The sequence below is a fragment of the Ursus arctos genome, unplaced genomic scaffold, assembly GCF_023065955.2.
Source record: "Ursus arctos isolate Adak ecotype North America unplaced genomic scaffold, UrsArc2.0 scaffold_12, whole genome shotgun sequence".
In the NCBI taxonomy this organism is placed as follows: domain Eukaryota; kingdom Metazoa; phylum Chordata; class Mammalia; order Carnivora; family Ursidae; genus Ursus; species Ursus arctos.
This window is the reverse complement of record NW_026622786.1, coordinates 32855721-32876016: the sequence shown is the minus strand read 5'-3', so window position 1 is coordinate 32876016 and position 20296 is coordinate 32855721. Positions and strand designations below refer to the sequence as shown.

At 40.8% G+C, this 20296-nt stretch overlaps 1 protein-coding gene and 1 long non-coding RNA gene across 3 annotated transcripts in view; one reads left to right on the top strand and one right to left on the bottom strand.

Annotated features, from left to right (window-relative positions):
• Positions 1-4887: 4887 nt before the first annotated feature.
• LOC113254444 (uncharacterized) lies at positions 4888-19952 on the top strand. Its single transcript, XR_003315805.4, has 3 exons — positions 4888-9185; positions 11541-11703; positions 19584-19952. It is a non-coding gene; the product is annotated as an uncharacterized LOC113254444 (long non-coding RNA).
• Positions 10184-20296, bottom strand: part of GTF2B (general transcription factor IIB) — a 34642-nt gene continuing 24529 nt past the window's right edge. For both annotated transcript variants that reach the window (XM_026497663.4, XM_057310503.1), the window contains 4 exons: positions 16072-16218; positions 15810-15939; positions 12905-13186; positions 10184-10610 (listed from right to left, as the gene is read on the bottom strand). In XM_026497663.4, the coding sequence (XP_026353448.1) occupies positions 10477-10610; positions 12905-13186; positions 15810-15939; positions 16072-16218 (693 nt within the window). In that variant the 3' untranslated portion in view covers positions 10184-10476. The remainder of the gene's footprint in view (positions 10611-12904; positions 13187-15809; positions 15940-16071; positions 16219-20296) is intronic.

Below are 20296 nucleotides of genomic sequence, written 5' to 3'. Positions count from 1 at the left end.
ACAAGTGAACCCCTACACCTGGCAAACATAACATTCTCAGAGGATCTGATTGTTCAATAAATACTTTTTGTTTGGGGAAAAGGGGGGGGGGGACAATTATAAAACCGCAATTAGGTGTAAACTTCCAGGCTGTCAACCACGGGAGCTCCCTTATTCTTCCTTTGTAGAAAACAAAAAGGATTCACATCTGTCCTCTCTCTTTGTTCATCTGTGAACACACTGGTCCAAGAGCTTATTGGTACTAAAAGGATGGATTCTTCATGGGAAAGGAAGAGACCTTTTGCTTTTAAATGGTTGCCTACAGTGACCACACAAACCCACGTGTCCACTCCTACTCCAAACATAAAGAGCCACCAAGAGCCTGCACTACATGCTGGCCTACCTGCCACACAGCCTCTGAAAAGAAAAACTCATGGTCCCCAAGACCACCACCTGCTGGTATCATGTTTAAGCTGTCCCATGTCTGAAATAATCTGGGATTGTTTCTGGTAATGTTAGGACCTGAAATTTCCTCCAGTCATTCATTCATACTTTTATATCACAATTCAATCCTAGGATCCAGACTAGTAGAGTCAGAACTACAGATTTGAAATCACTCATTGGAATTGTCTAGTTTGGGAAGGCATGTAGAGATGAATCGAAGTGTAGGTCCTGAGCAGGTTACTGTACCTCAGTTTTCTCATCTGTAAGATGGAAGTCATGATAGTTCCTGTTCAGTGAGATGTGCTGGAACTTCCATGATAGTAACACTCTTGAATGGCCTTGCCCCCCCTACTTCCTAGGACTTGCAGAAAACAGAGCTCCCTCCAGAAAGGATCTAGTTCCAGTTATTAAACGGCTGAGAGAATCATTGGGAAGACAGAGGAAGCCGACTCCAGACTGACCTAGGAAGAACAGCCACAGTCCCACGGTTGGGCCAAGGAGTTGCTGTTGATGCCACAACATGGCAGTTGCTCGGAGACTCTGGCAGCTGCTTTACCTACAAAATACACCAACAGAGTGGATGCCGTGTGTTCTCCCGCACTGGACTCCTTTCCAAATTCAAGTGTCACGGGGGTGCATCTGATTGGTAAGAACTTGTATCTAAAATTTTAGCTTCAAAGAAATCTGGTATTTGGGGATTTTTTTCCTTTTTTGGAGGGGTGTATTTTTTGCTTCTAGCCTCCTGTTCAAGAAAGCATTCTAGAAGGAGGTTAAATGCTGGACAAGCCAATTCACACTAGTTGCCATGAAGTATAGTCATAAATTTATACTCCCCCCAAACAAACCAACTCTTTTTATTATATTCAGCGAATTTTCTTTCTTTTTTAAATGAGGTATCATTGACATATAATATTATATTTGTTTCAGGTGTACGATATGATGATTCGGCATTTATATATATTGAAAAATGATCGCCACAGTAAGTCTGATTAACCTCTGTCATCATACCTAGCTACAAAAACTTGTTTTCTTGTGATAAGAACTTTTAAGATATACTTGTCTCAGCAACTTTCAAATATGCAACGTGGTAGCATTCACTATGGCCGCCATGCTGTGCATTACATCCCCAGGACTTATTTATTTTATAACTGGGAGTTTGTAACTTTGGACCACCTTCACCCATTTTACCTACCCCATCCCTCCCCACCTCTGCAACCACCAATCTGTCCTATGAGCTTGTTTTGTTTTGTTTTTCAGATTCCACATATAATTGAGATCATACAGCATTTGTCTTTCTCTGACTTATTTCACTTAACACAACACTCTCAAGGTCCATCCATGTTGTCACAAATGGCATTATTTCCTTCTTTTTATGACTGAATAATATTCCATTTTGTATGTGTGTATATTCCATTGCATATATTTTTTTCTTTATCCATTCATCCATTGATGGACGCTGAAGTTGCTTCCATTTATTGGCTATTGTAAATAGTGCTGAAATCAACACGGGGTGCAGATCTCTTGTTTTTGTTTTCTTCAGATAAATACCCAGAAGTAGAATTGCTGGATTATATGATAGTCCCATTTTTAATTTTTTGAGGAACCTCCATACTGTTTTCCATAGTGACTTCACCAGTTTGCATTCCCACCAACAGTGCACGACGATTCCCTTTTCTCCACATCTTTGCCAACACTTGTTATTCGGCTTTTCCGCAGTTACCATTCTAATAGATATAAGGTGATTATGTCATTGTGGTTTTGATTTGCATCTCCCGGAGGATGAGTGATGTTGAGCATTTTTTTCATGTTCTTAGTGGCCATCTGTTTGTCTTCTTCAGAAAAAATGTCTATTTGGGTCCTCTGTGCATTTTTTGATTGAGTTGTTTGAGTTCATTATATGTTTGGATATTAATTCCTTTTCAGATATATGGTTTGCAAATATTTTCTCCCATTTAGTAGGTTGCCGTTTTGTTGAGTTTCCTTTGCTGTTCAGAGCTTCTTAGTTTGCTGTAGTCTCCACTTGCTTATTTTTGCTTTTGTTGCCTTTGCTTTTGGTGTCAAATCCAAAAAAATAATTGCCCAGACTAATGTCAAGGAGCTCACCATCTATGTTTTCTTCTAGGAGTTTTATGGTTTCAGGTCGTACATTCAAGTCTTTATAATCCATGTTGAGTTAATTTTTGTGTATGATGTAAGATAGTGGTCTAGTTTTATTTTTGTCTGTAACCGTCCAGTTCTCCCAACACCATTTACTGAAAAAACTGTCCTTTCCCCATTGTGTATTCTTGGCTCCTTTGTCATAAAATGATTGATATATATGCGTGACATATATGCATGCATTTATTTCTGGGCTCTCTGTTCCATTGATCTTTGTGCCTGTTTTTATGCTGAAACCATACTGTTTTGATTACTGTAGCTTTGTAATGCAGGTTAAAATCAGGGAGTGTGATACCTTCACCTTTGTTCTTCTTTCTCAAGATTGCTTCAGTTTGAGTCTTTTGTGGTTCCACACAAATTTTAGGATTGTTTGTCCTATTTCTGTGAACAGCCAATTTCAAAGGGAAACTTAAGATTCAAAGACTTTTCTTCACAGATAAGTTTTATGCTATCAAAAGTATTAAAAAAAAATTGCTGCTTTGTCCAAATAGGGAGTACTCAGCCTCGTTATATGTTGCCTGACCAGCATTAGAAATGAAGGTCTGATGTTGAGAGAGATCACTAGCAGGGAGGAAGGGCAGAGAGAGAAGCAGACCCCCACAGAGCAGGGAGCCTGATGCGGGAGTCGATCCCAGGACCCTGGGATCGTGACCCGAGCCGAAGGCAGACGCTTCACCGACCGGGCCACCCAGGCGCCCGAATGCAGCCCTTCTGAGGAGATGAAACTTGACTGTGGCTGGAGTGTAGGGATAAACTGCAGGGGAGTAGGTGGTACAGGTGAGGAAGGAGAGGGTCCTGCGCCCAGGACTTGTAGGCACCATCCCGAAAGGATGATCGATCGCAAGAGCAGATCTAAGTTGTGTGGGGCCAGAAGTATATACAATTCTGGGGCCCTCTTTAAGATTTGTATTTATGATTTGATTTGTATTTATGGCTGCAGAAGTTAAGTTCAGAACGCTGGAAGAGGCCTGTGCCAGTGCACCTCAAGTTTTATTAGCTTCCTGATAAATCGTCTCTGCCTCCCAGCCATTGAAGCATCTTCAGCTGCCAGAGGTATGATGAGATTTGCCACATGGAGAATGGCGGGGGGGTGGGGGGGACAGACTGAAGGCAGGAGCGCTGGCCGGGAGCCGCCTCAGCAGCTGTGGGAGGTGATGGAGGCCCAAAGTAGCCTGTGGTCGGTAGGAGAGAGAAGAGTAGATGAAGCAGCACCATTCAGGTGGTAGAGACACAGGACCGGGACCGACTACATGTGGCCCGTAAGGGGCCGCATACCAGCCGCATCCCAGGCATCTCTCCCCACCAATGTGATTTCCACTTAGCCGCCAACAGCCTTTTCCAAGTAAAAAAGGCTTTTTTGCCCACCTTGTGCCCTGTTCTTTCCACACGTATGGAATGCGCGTTTCCTCCTCTCGGACGCCCGTGGGCTCCATACACACCTCTGTCTTACATGCGCCACTGTACCCGTGCACAACAGCTTCGTCCGCCACTTGAATCTCGTACCTCCAGAGTCTACACGGGGACAATAAATGGCCTGCGTGGCTCTCTACAAAGACATGTGGAATAATACACTGCAGTCAGGCCGACTGAGGTCCAACCTAAGATCAGTAGTTGACATGAACTGCAGCTGGGCTCCGGCCCAACAAAGGGGTCCCTCTGACAAGCCCCCAAGAATCACCGCTTATTCGAGTTTCGTCCTTCCGCAACTAGAGAACGTCCACACACACGCTGCCACTTAACGCTGAAAAGCATTTTAAAATCAGCACATGGAGGGGGCAAGAGGACTGGGACTAGCTGTCATTTTGCTCCTTCCTGGTAGTGTGACCTTGGACATGCGATGGCAGCTCACTAGTGATAGGTGGACATTTCACCCCAATGTTCTCATCTGTTAAATGAAGGAATTAGAGTTGCTCATTCATTTTTAACCTTCCCTTTCAATCATAATCTTCAGTGTTACTTCCATACATAAGGTAACCCGAACAGAAGCAGGGTGGGGGCCCAGCTTGGACACATCAGAGGCCTGGGCTTTGGCCCTGACACCACATTTTGGCTGTGACTTTGAGTCTATCATTACTGTCTTTTATCTGCATAGTAGAGATAGCAAGTATTCAGTAATGGTTTTATTTATTATTTTTTTTTAGTAATGTTTTAAAAAGGCATTTTAAATGGTCCTTAGCAGCACGGACATCCAACCGTGGAGGCCTGGGGCTTCTATGAGAGCCCTCAGAAGTGGCTCCGGCGCGTGAACACCACCGTCGTGTTGGCAAATTACAACAGTGAGAGGAGCTGATTACATAGCAGGTAAGATTTGTTGGCCGCAGCAGCGAGCGAGGGGGTTGAAAGTTCCGGGTCCATTATTTGGCTTTCTGGTGTCTCATAGCCGTAGAGCTAGAAGGAACCACAGAGGGAGTAAGAACATTCCAGAGAAACCTCTGACAGACAGCAACCACGTCTCTGCTTAAATACCTTCCGGGAAGTATTCAACATGACTGACATGTCTTCATCTGGGAGCTTCATGTAACTCTCCCCACCTAGGCCTGTCTTTTGGAACAATGGAGAACAGACTAGCCTTTCCAGTGTCTCTAAGAGCATTAGACCCAGGTCTTTTGTGGTTTTGTCACCCATGTCAATTTAAAACCAAATATTTCTTGGCAGAATTGTAAATTTAACATAACATCACTTCTGCCTGTTTTCTTGCTCTTGCTAAGTACCTTGCATACCAGCGATCTTCCTTCTTTCTCAGATGTCTGAAAACATTTATCATTTCCAGTAATAGCTGTGCCAGCCACAGGCTGCTGCAGGTCACAGAGAAGGCACGAGAATTGTTCTGATCTGTGCAGAGGAAAAGCAAAGCTCTGTGGTCACGTTTTCCCTCTTCCTCGTTCACTCCGTGTGCGTTTCGGCCTCCTGGAATGGCAGTTAGAAGTTCCCCCGGCTAGAGAGATGCCCGTGGGCTGAGGAATGGAGGTTTACATTTGCAAGACATGCTGGGCCTCTGTGGCCTAGAATGGTATCTGTGTGGTGACATCTTGCAATTTTGAGATCCTGATGAAGGGAGTGTGTCTGTGGAAATATCTGGGAGGGGGAGAGTGAGGAGGTGTTTAGGGGGCCAGGGAATCTGTCGGTAGCTCCACAATTGGCAGATGAGATTAAAACTCCAGCAACAGGAAAAGTCAGGGCCATTGACAATTGGAAATATTGGCATGGGGCACAGAGAGGCCTCCTGGCTGGATTAGGACCAGATGGGTAATAGGCTGACCCCCTCAGCTGTTCATCTTGATAATTAAAGTAAATCTTGCACCTGTGATAGAAAATTAGCTCAGAAACCAAAGACAACCATGGGTAAAGTACATTTGTTGGTTTGAACACAAAGGCTTACTATCAAGAGGCATCTAGTTGAAGCATTTAGTTCAGAGGAAGAGCTACAGAGCAGTTTCTAGCTATTAACTCCTTGTCACCTGAGCTGATTTAAAAATGATTCAGAAACTCACTCTGAAGAGCTTTCCCCAGAAAGCCACATACAAGTATTACATTCAATGATTTTGTTGATTTAGTATGATTTAGTAACTGAACAGAATTGTATTTGAAAGCTACGACTACTGTCGGCCCTGAGGCAGCCTCCTGGAAAATAAGCCTCAACAGCATAGTTTACTAGCAAACAGCACTGACTTGTGTGACCAGGAGACCACAGTTAGTCCTATGTCTCCTGCTAAGGAAACTTGGACAGGTCCTTTGGTTTCTCCAGGCTTCTCTAATCTATAAAATGGGGGAAATTGGGCCAGAGTGCTCGACCTCAGATTCCATGAAACTTATGATTAAATCCTCGAACTTGTAGTGACAGCCGAGATTGTCAATGAAAGTGGCTTCCAGAGAGTCTTTGTTTTAAATACCGGGATGGGAGGGGCCACATTAACTAAGATTTCAACTGTTTAAAGATGCTATCATGAACAGGTTGGACCCCCCTTTTTCTTCACAGAAATTGCCTTGCGTTTCTAATATTACCTATTTGCTAAAATGTAGGCCCACCCCAGGAGCTGGCTTCGATTTCTTAGTGTGACCAGCTCTCAACAAGGTGGGTGTCCCCCGGTATATGGGGAGATTTTCCACACCTCAAAAGATAAGTAAAAACCATGCACAATCACTGGTTAGAATATGTCAGATCTCTTTCACTGGTTGAAAGACCTGGCCATGATTTTTTTAAATGTCTAAGTGTTAGTAATTTTACTGTACTAAGATCAAGTGGTTGCAATTGAACACTTCACGTCATGAGTGGATTTTGGTAGACAATCAGTCAGCCATAAACCTCTATTTGTAACAGCCTTGAAGCAGACAGACAAATAAGGAATAGGTCCCATTGAGGTGGAGAATGCTAGAGGGGGCAGAGGCCAAAATGTGGAATTGCTGTGGATGGTTCCCCTTCTCTAAGTGAAAATGTTCCAGTCGACAGATTAAATGACTCCCTCGAAGGGTCCCTAACAATACATGGATTCCAAACACACCTATCCCCATTGAGAATACCCACACTCTGAGGCCGGGGGTGGGGGGGAGAAAAGAGAAGGGAGTGACACCACTACTACTTTACCTTTCGACTGGCATTTTTCATTCAATATCTGAAATGGAGTTAAACTGATTAAAGCCCGTGTGACACAGGGAGAATTTTTTAAAACTACAATTTTATTCAAGAGATACCTACCAGAATATAGATCATTCCCCAAACAACCTTCTGCCCCGAGATTAACCTTTAAAATCAGTTCTGTTGACCCAAGTTTTTTAAATGTATAGGACACAGTGCTATATACTTCCCTCTTAGGACCACCTTTGCTGCATCCCACAGATTTTGAACAGCTTTTTCATTTTCATTTGTTTCCATGAATTTTTTTAATTCTTTAATTTCCTGGTTGACCCATTCATTCTTTAGTAGGATGCTCTTTAGCCTCCGTGTATTTGAGTTCTTTCCAACTTTCCTCTTGTGATTGAGTTCCAGTTTCAAAGCACTGTGGTCTGGAGTGGTCATGGAGAAAGATCCCAGTCTTTTGGTACGGGTTGAGACCTGACTTGTCACCCAGAATGTGATCTGTTCTGGAGAATGTTCCATGAGCACTAGAGAAGAATGTGTATTCTGTTGCTTTGGGATGGAATGTTCTGAATGTATCTGTTAAGTCCATCTGGTCCAGCGTGTCATTCAGAGCCCTTGTTTCCTTGTTGATCTTCTGCTTAGATGATCTGCCCATTGCTGAGTGGCATGTTACAGTCCCCTACTATTACTGTATTATTGTCGATGTTTCTTTAATTTTATTAGTTGGTTTATATAATTGGCTGCTCCCAAGTTAGAAGTGTAAATATTTAAATTGTTAGATCTTCTTGTTGGATAGACCCTTTAAGTATGATATAGTGTCCTTCCTTCTTATTACAATCTTTGGTTTAAAATGTAATTTGTCTGATATAAGGATTCCCACCCCAGCTTTCTTTTGACGTCCATTAGCATGATAAATGGTTTCCCACTCCCTCACTTTCAATCTGGCGGTGTCTTTGGGTCTAAAATGAGTCTCTTGCAGACAGCATTGCGATGGGTCTTGCTTTTTTATCCAATCTGATACCCTGTGTCTTTTGATTGGAGCATTTAGCCCATTTACATTCACGGTAACTATTGGAAGATATGCCATTGTATTGCCTGTAAGGGACTGTTGTATTTTTTGGCTCTGTTCCTTTCTGGTCTATGTTACTTTTGGGCTCTCTCTTTGCTTAGAAGACCCTTTTCAATATTTCTTGTAGGGCTGGCTTGGTGATCACAAATTCTTTTAGGATGTTTGTCCTGTAAGCTTGTTATATGATCTCACTGATATGTGGAATTTTAGAAACAAGGCAGAGGATCATAGGGGAAGAGAGGAAAAAGTGAAACAAGACAAAACCAGAGAGGAAGATAAACCGTAAGAGACTCTTAATCTCAGGAAACAAACTGAGGGTTGCTGGAGGGGGGTGGGGCGATAAGGAGGTTAGGTGATGGACAGTGGGGAGAGTATGTTGTGGTGAGTGCTGTGTGTTGTGTAAGGCTAACGAATCACAGACCTGTACCCCTGAAACAAGTAATACATTATGTTACTAGAAAAAAAAAAGTTTATATTCTTCAAAAAAGTGCAAAATGATCGGGGGAAAATGTATAGGACACAAAAAATAGACCAAAATGGTGACAAAACTGAGTGGCAAGGGCTAGGGTTTTTACCCCTTTATGCTTATCTCCATTTTTCTAGTTATTGAATACATTTTTGTAAGCAGGAAAATGAAAATACTAAACAAATCCTATTGTACCTGGACTGCAACTGTATTTTAAAAACACAGCAGAGCCAAACAGCTGGAAAGAACAAAATACCTGGTGCTTATTTCTCAGTGGCTTATGGGTATTTTTATGATGCACTTTCCAAATGTTCTCTATTGTGCATGTACTGACTTTTGATAATAGCAAAAATAACTATTTTAAGATCTAGCCAACAGGTTGCAGCTTGCAGAGAAACGTAATCAGTGGGAAGTTTTGTGGTCAATCACTAGAAACTGGGGAGCATCAGAGGAAAGGACCGCTGCTCTCAGTCCATGCTTGGAAAGATGGAAAGGTATGGTACTGGGGACCAAAGATGGGGGTGCCCGTGAGGGAGACACTGCCCGACCTAAGATTCTTTCTTCTTCCTGGGTTTCTTTCTGGGTGGGATGGGTTCTGCCTGGAGTCATCACTGCTTATCTTGGGTTTATTTCTCTGGTGTTCTCCCCCAGCTTTGAGTAGTACCATTTGTGTGTCCCACGTGTTGTGCGAAGGAGAAATACCATTTGTCTTCATGGTCCAGTAGCCATCCCCCTTCCATGGTCAATAAGAGAAAGTCTGATCTTCTAGAGGGGAAAGTACCATTTTGGACCAGAGTGTGAATCTGTCTACTGGACTGCAATAGGAGACGTACTTCTAATCTAGTGCTAACCTCCTGACAGATGTGTAGAACTGGGACACCTGCTTTAAGGCAGCGCACTTTACACGGTAATGTTTAGCAGGGACTCAAGGCCCCTTACAAACTACCTTGGTGGTAAAAGGGCAAAGTTCTGTTGGTCTTTACCTCAATGCTTACAGGTCAAGACCTGAAATTGGTGTTCCTCTAAGAGTGATATGCAAAACACCTACACATCCGAATCATCTATGGAGGGGCTGTGCTTAGTAAATCCCTGGATTCCTAGGCCCAATAATCTATTTTAAATATACTTTACTCTAGGACTATCTTAGGAAATAATAATTGCAGATAATGCAGGTTCTATGAAATGAAATGTTAAAATCCAAAAATTGCAATCTACTAATTATTTACCAGGATCATCTCCTCTGCTCCATAAGCTCCCTGTTACCTCTCTCCAGCTAATGCCTTTCAAGGCCCAGTTCATCACTTCTGGCTTTTCAATATATATATTTTAATAAATCACACACACCCTCTTTCTTTGGTGTCAACAGTGGTTCCAAAGCCTGACTTTTTGTTATATAAACAAAACTATATACATGGAAAGAAACAGAAAACAAGGACCTCTATCAGCTTTATTAGCTGCAGTGATATGCATTATTTGTAATTATAACAAAAACTTTAGTTTTCAAAAACATTTTATTCAAGAATTACATAATTTCAAATATCTTCCAAAATACAGTTTCCTAGATTGCTACAAAAGAAAGCAAATTCAATAAGAAATTTAAACCATTAAATATGTTTCAATAGTATATACATACAGAATGCCAAGCAATTAATAGTTAGCCCTGGAATGCGTACCATGTCTTTTGTTTTTCCTTATTAAAGAGAGGCTCAATCCAGCACTTGGTATAGGCTATGTACAACAGGCCAAGTTCAGTGTTCAGAAGAGTTTGACATTAGCTGCCTCAATTTACAGCTGTGGTAGTTTGTCCACAGGGGTGTCAAATTTGAAGTCTGTAGGAAACAGATCTGGGGCTCGAGGGTAGATTAGCCTGTAGGACTGTCTGATTGTAACATCAGCAACACCAGCTATATCTCCAATTTCTAAAAGGCAAAAATCAAAATATTAATTATAACTTCCATCCTATCTCCCTTCTACAACCTGCGTTCCGATGTGTGAGATACGGTCGTATAAAATCCACAGTGAAAACCCCAGAGACGTTAGACTTTCAAAACCTAACAATGGAAATCCATACTACAAGGCAGAAAGGAGGGCTACGGTTGGTAACAGTACCAATGGCAGTATCCCTATCACCTCAAAGGGCTGTCACGGCCGGGTGAAGAGCTCTGCTAGCTGCGGGACGTGGGACCAGCGCTCAGGGCACAGCGCTAAGAGCGAGAACTATCGTACTGGCCGTCGTATTTAGAACTGACTGCTTTTTCTTCATGGTAAATCCTTCTGAGGATCATGGAAGTAATCCATGAATACATTCTTATAAGGAAACTCTGTTATTTCCGTGTTTAAAAGCTCCCCTGCGGCACCTCTAGTTAATTCTGTTCTTTTGTTAAAAGGATGTTTGGAACCATGCGTTAAAAACCGTGGTACAACCTCTTTACTTAGTACATCAGACATTACACATCCAGTGAACACAGCTGCACACGCTAGCATCACGAGGATGTCTTCACTAGTACACACACGTTAACACCGAGCACCGAGAGTTCACGTAGTTCTAGTCCATTACAAAGCCGAGGAGTCGATCTACTTTTACCCTTCAAAGTCATTGTCACCTTTTTCCTTTTTATTAAAAGAAGTCCCAAAGGACTGCTACTTGACAATTATTTGGTCATAAATACTTAATCAAAATGGATTTTTAAAACACAGGCTTTAATGCAAACTCATTTTTACCACCTTTTCACAGTTCAAATCCTAAGGTTTCAGGGATATTCAGTGTGGATGCCTGCCATCAGTGTGCAATGAGCTAGTTTTAAATTTTGTTGTCTCATGTGGCGTGACATTTGTTCTCTGTCTTCCAGACATGGAGACCAGTGACTGTCGACTGGCTGCCGGGAGGGGAAGAAAAGGGCCTTCCATCTCAAAAAAACCAAAATACTTCATGTAAAACACAAACAGCAGAAAGTGCCAAGATAAACACCTCTGTGTTGCTGATCAGAATAAACTTTAAAACTAAGAGCAAAGGTAAGGACGTGCTGCTTAGCTTTAAACTTCTCAATTTTACCAGAAGACTCAAAACGTCCTTAAAAAATATGAGCGGAGGCCAAAAGGAATGGATAAGGGCACATTTAAATAACGAATGGTCGGCTGCTCCTTTCTAAACATTCTTCTATATAATTTATTATTTTCATTAATACAGAAACCTGCAGCCTAAGCGGAGGTGAAAGGCTGTTCTTAATAGGGTATTACAAAGTCAGTGCAGCTAGGCCTCTCACTACATCACTTTTAAATTTAGAATTGCTGCTTTTTCTTTATCAATCTTTTTGAGGATCACAGAAGTAATTAATGAATGAATGCTTGTAAAGAAATTCACTTAGCAGTTCTGTCCGTTCGAAAGTTCCCCTACAATAAACTCAAAAATGGCTTTAGATGGTTGAAACTACTTACATCAGTGTCTTAAGAAACTGAATAACGTTTGAAAGGAGAAAGAGAACGGGCTTCACACAATGTTACAACCTGTCAGCGTGGATTTCCAGTGTGCCCAGCTGTAGGAGGCCATGCCGGGAAGTGGGAAACAAGCACGGCCCCCACCTCTCAAGATTTAAAAAGCTAAGTTTTGAGGGGGAAAGAAGGACTATTCAAAACAACATTTCAGGGTGACAAAAATAACTTATAGAAATGAAAAATGTACAACCTAAAATATTTAATAGGGCGCCTGGGTGGCTCAGTCAGTTGAGCGTCTGCCTTCAGCTCAGGTCATGATCCTGGTCCTGGGATGGAGCCCCACGTCAGGCTCTCTGCTCAGCGGGGTGTCTGCTTCTCTCCCCCAAACAGATAAAAAAATTTTAAAAATAATCTGAATGGGAAAAGTGTATTCATACAGTTATGCCTCCAAACATTTTTATTTATGAATCACTTAAGAAAATACAGTATTTTTAAGTTTTGATTCCAAGAAACTTTAAGATTTATTTGAGAGAGAATGCAAGCAGGGGGAGGAGGAGAGAGAGAATCCCAAGCAGACTGCCCCCTGAGCGTGGAGCGTGACATGGGGCTCAATCTCATGACCCTGAGATCATGACCTGAGTCACCCAGGTGCCCCGACGAAGAAACTATCTCTTAAATGTGGGTTTGGGATATTTACCCGCCTTGTACTTAAAATAGAAATACAATTACATACTACAGCCTTCACAATTTCATCACTACTCCTCCTGAGGAAGAATCCTACCTTTTTGGGTCCTCTTCTCAGCTGATGCCTGTGAAGCCATGTAAATGGCTGCTGCCGCCACAGAGATGGGGCTCCTTCCAGGAACCAAGTCCAGTTCCACAGCTTTACGGGCTATATGTGTAGCTGCCATCTGCACTTGTTTAGGGAGACAAAGGTTGGAACAAAACCTGGACATGAAGTCCCCAGTTGTAATCAAATCCACACTGGTTTCTAAAGCCTTCAAAATAAGTTTGAAACATCTACCAATTTCTTTCTTAGAAATTCGTGACACAGCACATATTTCTGAAAGAAAAAATAAATAAATCCACATAAGTCATACAGTTCATTTAAGAATACATCATTTCTGATTATAAAATGCATTCTAATTGCAAAAATGCAATCATGCCTTAAAAGCCTGATTAAAAAATGGGTAGAGGATCTGAATAGACATTTTTGCAAAGATAACATACAGATGGCCAAGAGGCACATGACAAGATGCTCAACATTACTAATTACAGGAAAATGCAAATCAAAACCACAATAAGATAACACCTCAAACTGGTCCAAATGGCTATTATCAAAAAGACAAGAAATAACAAGTGTTGGAGAGGGGAAAGGATGTGAGAAAAGGAAACCCTCATGCACTATTGGTGGGAATGTGAACTGGCACAGCCACTATGTAAAGAAAGATGGAGGTTCCTCAAAAAACTAAGAATAGAAATACTGTATGATCCAGCTATTCCACTTCTGGGTACTTATATGAAGAATACAAAGACACAGATTCAAAAAGATCTATGCACCCCCATGTTCGCTGTAGCATTATTTACAATAGCCAAGATATGGAAACAATGTAAATGTCGTCAATGGATGGATGCATACAGAGGTGGTATATCAATACAATGGATACTATTAAGCCATAAAAAAGAATGAAATCTCATCGTTTGCAACATGAATGGACCCAGAGGGTATTATACTAAATGAAATAAGACAGACAACGACAAATGCCACATGATTTTACTTGTATGTGGAATCTAAAAACCAAAACAAATAAATGAACAAATAAAAAAAAACTCATGGTCACAGAGAACACACTGGTGGTTATGAGGGGAAAGGAGTTGGGGGGTAGGCAAAATGAGTGAAGCGAGTCAACTGTACAGTGATGGATGGTAAGTAGGCTTTTAGTGATTACTTTGTACTATGTAACAGATGTCAAATTACAGTTGACCCCTGAACAACTCAGGGGTTAGGGGGTGCCAACTCCCAGCACAAAAATCCATGTATAACTTTTTACTCTCCCAAAACTTACCTATCAATAGCGTACTGTTGACTGAAAGCCTTAGCGATAACAGTCAACATCTATTTTGTGTATGTATTATATACTGTATTTTTATGATAAAGCTAGAGACAATATTAAAATTGTAAGAGAAACTACACTTACAGTACTACACTATGTCAAAAAAAAATCTGCATTTAAGTAGATGCATGCAGTTCAAATTCATGTTGTTCAAGGGTCAAATGTATAATACTGTGCACCCAAAACTCACCTATGGCATATATGGGAGACTATATATATATAGTATATAACACACCAATTACCTCAATAAAGAACAAATCACGCCTTACAAATGAATCTCTAATCCTCTCAGTGATACTTCCAATAGAGCTAATTTAAAACTTCTCAGTTAATTTTAAAAGATTTTTATTTATTTTTAGAGAGTGTGCACAAGCAGGGGGAGGTACGGGGGGGATGGGGAGAGAGAGACTCTCAAGCAGACTCTGCATTGAGCAGAGCCTGGTGCTGGGCTTGATGGATCTCATGACCTGGAAATCACAACCTGAGCCGAATCCAAGAGTCTTAACTGACTGAGCCATCCAGGTGCCCCCTCTGTTAATTTAAGTGTTTATCATACTTTGAAGAAGTCTTTTAAACAAGTTAAATTATTATTTCAATATTAACTTAAGTTTCAATTTAGACAAGTAAGTTTCTTCAAATAATCCAAAACTTCGTTGATATTTATGTACGTATCTGTTATAAGGAGTATGTGTATCAAGGAGATGGAAGAAAATACTCAAAGCTAAAGAATACTTCTCAAGCTACCCAAAGTCATAGGCACGTGACTATAATCTATAATTACAGCCTATAATCCCTGGGATTATAGGCTGTAACAAAATGAGATCAAATATTTGACCCTGTTATTCTAAAAATAAAACTATCAACACTTTCAGAACAAATTTAACAAAAGCCTTAGTTTTAGTTGTAATAACCAAAAAGACGATAAGGATAAAAGCCACAGCCTCGTCGTAAAATATGCATTGATGAATGAAAGGTAATCAAAGTCTTAAGTTGAAATGAACTCCGGAAAGAGTAAGAGTGAGTGAAAAGAGTGGAAAGAGTGAGTGAAAGAGTAAGGATCACAGCAGCACTGTGAATAGGCTGTCACGTATTTATCATGACTGCAAACTGGACGAAAAACACTAGTTCTCTCAAAGCCTCCAACTTAAGTGTGAAAGTGAAAACTGTGTAACTCGAGAAAATTGTCACTGATGTTTTCTAAGGTTTTCTAAGGTTCACCTGTAGAGACCTGTTCTAGGAGCGGAAATGGTTTTCCGTGCATCAGGTGTACAGACTTAACTAGTAAGGAAGGCGTCCTCTGACTTATGATGCCAGGCCTCAAAGCCCACAAAATAGTTCAAAAGGTCTCATGAGCAAGGAACATGGAGTTTACATGGACTAAAGTGACTACATGGGAAAATAGCCTGAAAAGAACATGGTTAAGATCACAGAATGCAATTTTTGTCAAGGAACAAAATAAAGAGGCATTTGGGAACACTACTAAGAGGGATCATGGCATCAAAGCTGCTTGACTTCGGTCTGTCACTTTAACACAGCTATAGAACATCTGTATCTCTGCAACTAAAAACTTACCTTTAAATGTCCTAGGAACCCCTTCTTGTCTACAGGCGATATAGAGACAAGCGGAAGCTATGGCATCATTAGCTCTGCCTTTTAGGCTCTTCTGTTCATACACTTGCTTGAATAAATTATTTGTTCGATCCTTCAAAGCAAAGAAACTAAGTTTAATTAACTCTAGGCCATTTACTTAGTTGCAATATCAAAATCTCATGTGTTCATTAAATTATGCTAAGTCAATGCCAGAATGGCTTAAAGGAGACAGACAAGAACTTACAACTATATTTCGAGGGAGGTTGATTCTGTCTGCCATAGTAGTGATTTCTTTGAAAGCATTCATCATTGCCCGATCAGAACTACTCATGGTTCTCCGATTTTGGTACTTAGAATTGCCAAATTCATCAAAACTTGCAGCTCCTGTACCCTATAAAACAAAGTTTTATAACTTTATGCAAAAAAATGTTTTTAATCTGAGTAAAGACATTTCTAAGAAAACAACTTACACGATCTGACTCCATAAGCCCAAGAAATCTACCCTGTGCCTCTTCCCTATTCCTCAGAACAAGTACCAGGTTGAGATGGTTTAAATGAGTATCTGTGAGAGAACCCAATAATATAAACCATCACATTAACAGACCTAAGGAGAAAAAGCAAAGGATCATCATCTCCAAAGGTGCTATAAAGGCAAGCAAACAAAACTCAAAAGCCATTTTTTGATAAAAACTCATAAAACACTACAAATGGGTACTTCTTCAAATTAGAAAATCATTCTCCCAGGCCCAAAGCCAGCACAATGATTAATGAAGAAAAAAGGCATACCCTGTTTTACTGCACTTTGCAGAGACTGTATTTTTGTAGTGTTGTTAACAAAGTGAAGGTTTATGGCAACCCTACGTTGAGCAAGTCTACTGGCGCCATTTTTCCAACAGCATTTGCTCACTTCAGGTCTCTATCACATGTTAGTAATTCTTGCAACATTTCGAACTTATATTTCTTATGGTGAGCTGTGATCAGTGATCTTTGATGTTACTATTATAATTGTTTTGGGGCTCCATAAACTGCACACTTAAAAGACGGCAAGCTTAATAAATTTGTGCGTTCTGACTGCTCCACTGAGTAGCTGTTCCCCCCATCTCTCTCCCTCTCCTTGAGCCAGTTAATAACCCTATAATGGCCTCTCTCTGTTCAAGTCAAAGGAACAGTCACATGTTTCTCACTTTAAATCAAAAGCTAGAAATGATTAAGCTTAGTAAAGAAAGGCATGTCAAAATCTGAGATAGGCTGAAAGCTAGGCCTCTTGTGCCAAACAGCCAAGTTGTGAATGTCAAGGAGAAGTTCATGAAGGAAATTAAAAGTGCTACTCGAGTGAACACACAAATGATAAGAAGGTGAAACAGCCTTCTTGCTGATATGGAGAAAGTGTTAGTGGTCTGGATGGGAACATTCCCTTAAGCCAGAGCCTAATCCAGAGCCAGGCCCTAACTCTCTTCAATTCTGTGAAGGCTGAGAGAGGTGAGGAAGCTGCAGCAGAGAAGCTGGAAGCTAGCAGAGGCTGGTTCCTGAGGTTGAAGAAAAGAAACTCTATAACATCAAGCACAAAGAGAAGCAGCAGGTGCTGACGTAGAAGCGGCAGAAGTTACGTAGAAGTTCTAGCTACGAGAACTCATGAAGGTGGCTACACTAACAACAGATCTTCAATGTGGACAAAACAGCCTTCTATTGAAAGAACATGCCATCTAGGACTTCCTTAGCTAGAGAGGAGAGAGAAGTCAATGCCTGGCTTCAAAGCTTCAACAGCCTGTCTCTGTCGTTGGGGGCTAATGCAGCTGGTGACTTGAAGTTGAAGCCAGTGCTCATGTACCATTCTGACAATCCTGGGGCCCCTAAGAATCATGCTGTCTACTGTGCCTGTGCTATAAAATGAAACAAGGCCTGGGTGACAGCACATCTGTTTATAACATGGTTTACTAAGTATTTTAAGCCCACTGTTGAGAACTACTGCTCAGAAAAAAAAGATTGCTTTCAAAATATGAGTGCTCATTGACAATGCACCTGGTCACTCAAGAGCTCTGATGGAGCTGGACAACAGGATTACTGTTGCTCTCATGCTTGCTAACACAGCATACATCCTGCAACCCATGGATCAAAGAGTAATTTCAACTTTCAAGTCTTATTTAAGGAAACACATTTCATAAGGCTACAGGTGCCACAGGCAGTGTTTCCTCTGATGGCCCTGGGCAGAGTCCACTGAAGAACTGGAAAGGATTCACTATTCTAGATGCCACTGAGAACATTTGTGACCCATGGGAAGAGGTCACAGTATCACCATGAACAGGAGTTTGGAAGAAGTTGGTCCCAGCCCTCATGGATGACATGAAGGGTTCCAGACTTCAGTGGAGGCAGTAACTGCAGGTGTGGTGGGAACAGCGCGAGGACTAGAAGCAGCCGTGAGCCCGAACATGTGACTGAATGGCTGCGATGTCAGGATCGAACTTTCACGGTTGAGGAGCTGCTTCTCATGGAAGAGCAAAAGTGGTTCCCTGAGCTGGAATCTACTACATGAAGATGCTGTAAAGATGGCTGAGATGACAACAAAGGATTTGGAATATTAAATAAAGTTAGTTGACAAAGCAGTGGCAGCGTTTGTGAGGACTGACTCCAATTCTAAGAGAAGTTCTCCTGTGGGTAAAACGCTATTGGGCAGTATCACAAGCTACAGAGAATACAGAGAAATCGCATGGGAAAAGAAGAGTCAATTGATGGGACAAACTTCATTTTTTTAAGAAACTGCCAAAGCCACCTACCGTTCAGCAACCATCACATCAAAGCAAGATCCTCCACCAGCAAAAAGATCATAATTCACTGAAAGCTCAGATGATGGTGAGTTTTTAGCAATATTTTTAAATTAAAGTATATGCATTTTTTTAAAACATAATGCTACTGCACACTTAACAGACTACAGTATAGTGTAAACAAGACTTTCATATGTACTGGGAAACTAAAAAAAGGCATTTGACTCCCTCTATTGTGATATTTGCTTTACTGTGGTGGACTGGAACCAAACCCACAGGATCTCTGAGGTCTGCCTATACTAGGAAAACTGGCCAATATAATGTAATTATAATTACATAATGTACCTAGATAACAATTATATTAACTATACTGGTGTAATTATTTTAAAATTAGGCAAGAGCGCAAGGGGAGGGATGCCTGGCTGGTGCAGTCAGTAGAATATGCAGCTCTTGATCTTGGGGTTGTGAGTTCAAGCCCCCCATGTGGCATGGAGTTTACTTAAAAAAAAAAGTTAAAATAATTAGGCAAGAGAAAAATTAGAAGTACTAATTTGGAAAGCAAGTGATAAACTATTTGCAGTTTGTATTTCTGAATACCTAGAATACTCAAGAAAATCACTGTAAAACTGCTATAAATAATAGAATCCATTAGAGGCAAGGTCAAAATTAAACAGAAATCAATAGCCTTCATACGTATAACTAACCAGTTATAAAGCAATGAAAGAAAAATATTCCAACTGCAAAACAACAAAAAGGTAAGTATCTAGGAATCAAACATGCAAGGCCTTTATGAAGAAAACCTCTCTAGAAGGACACCTATGACTTAAGGAAATGGAAAGGTTACTGTTTTTGGACAGATTTATCAGGAAGAAGTTGATCTTCCCTAAGTCAATTTGCAAATATACTAACCAAAACCTCGCTGAAAATAACCAATTTTCTTTCTTTCTTTCTTTTTTTTTTTAACAAAATGATCCATCCTAACCTTTAAATGGAAAAGACGAGTGAAGAAAACGCTGAGAAAGCAGAGCAATGAGGAAGAACTAAAGCTACCGGATACTAACGGTGTGGCGTGACAGCTGACTGATGGGGGCAGGACAGAGAAAGAACAGAAAGTCCGGAAATATTCCCAAATACACACAGAAATCTAATATATGACAAATGTAGCATCTTAAAAAACTCTCTTTTGCCATGTAGGATAAACAACTGTCAAAGGATACAGGAGAAAACTAGCGATAGTGGTTCCTGGTTTCTGACAGGGAAAGGGGGTTGCAGTGGGAACTGAGTCTGGGGGTTAAGGGTGAAGAAAATTGTGTTCTTTTTACATTTGTGTTTGAGTCATGTATTTCCTATTGAAAAAATTAAACATTAAAACAACTCACAGTGTCAATTAGTTGCAGTCTCAGATTTTAAAATGTCCTCAGTACACTTTTTTCCCCCAGCCTATAAGGCTAAAGTAAATGCAGAAATCACCCGAAGATATTTCTGAATATAATACTATCAACTTTAACCTAGCCTACACTATGTTTTTCAAATTTTATATGTACTTTATAGGGCATGAAAAAACAATGACCTGCTTTTCCTAACATTTTCTTGAAAACAGACTGCAGTAGTACAGATTAAGCCCTGAAATAGCATCCCTCGGTTAGTTCTTTGGAATATTGCTACCGCTACTTCCAATTCAGATAAAAGAGCAAAAAAGAGCCAGTTTGC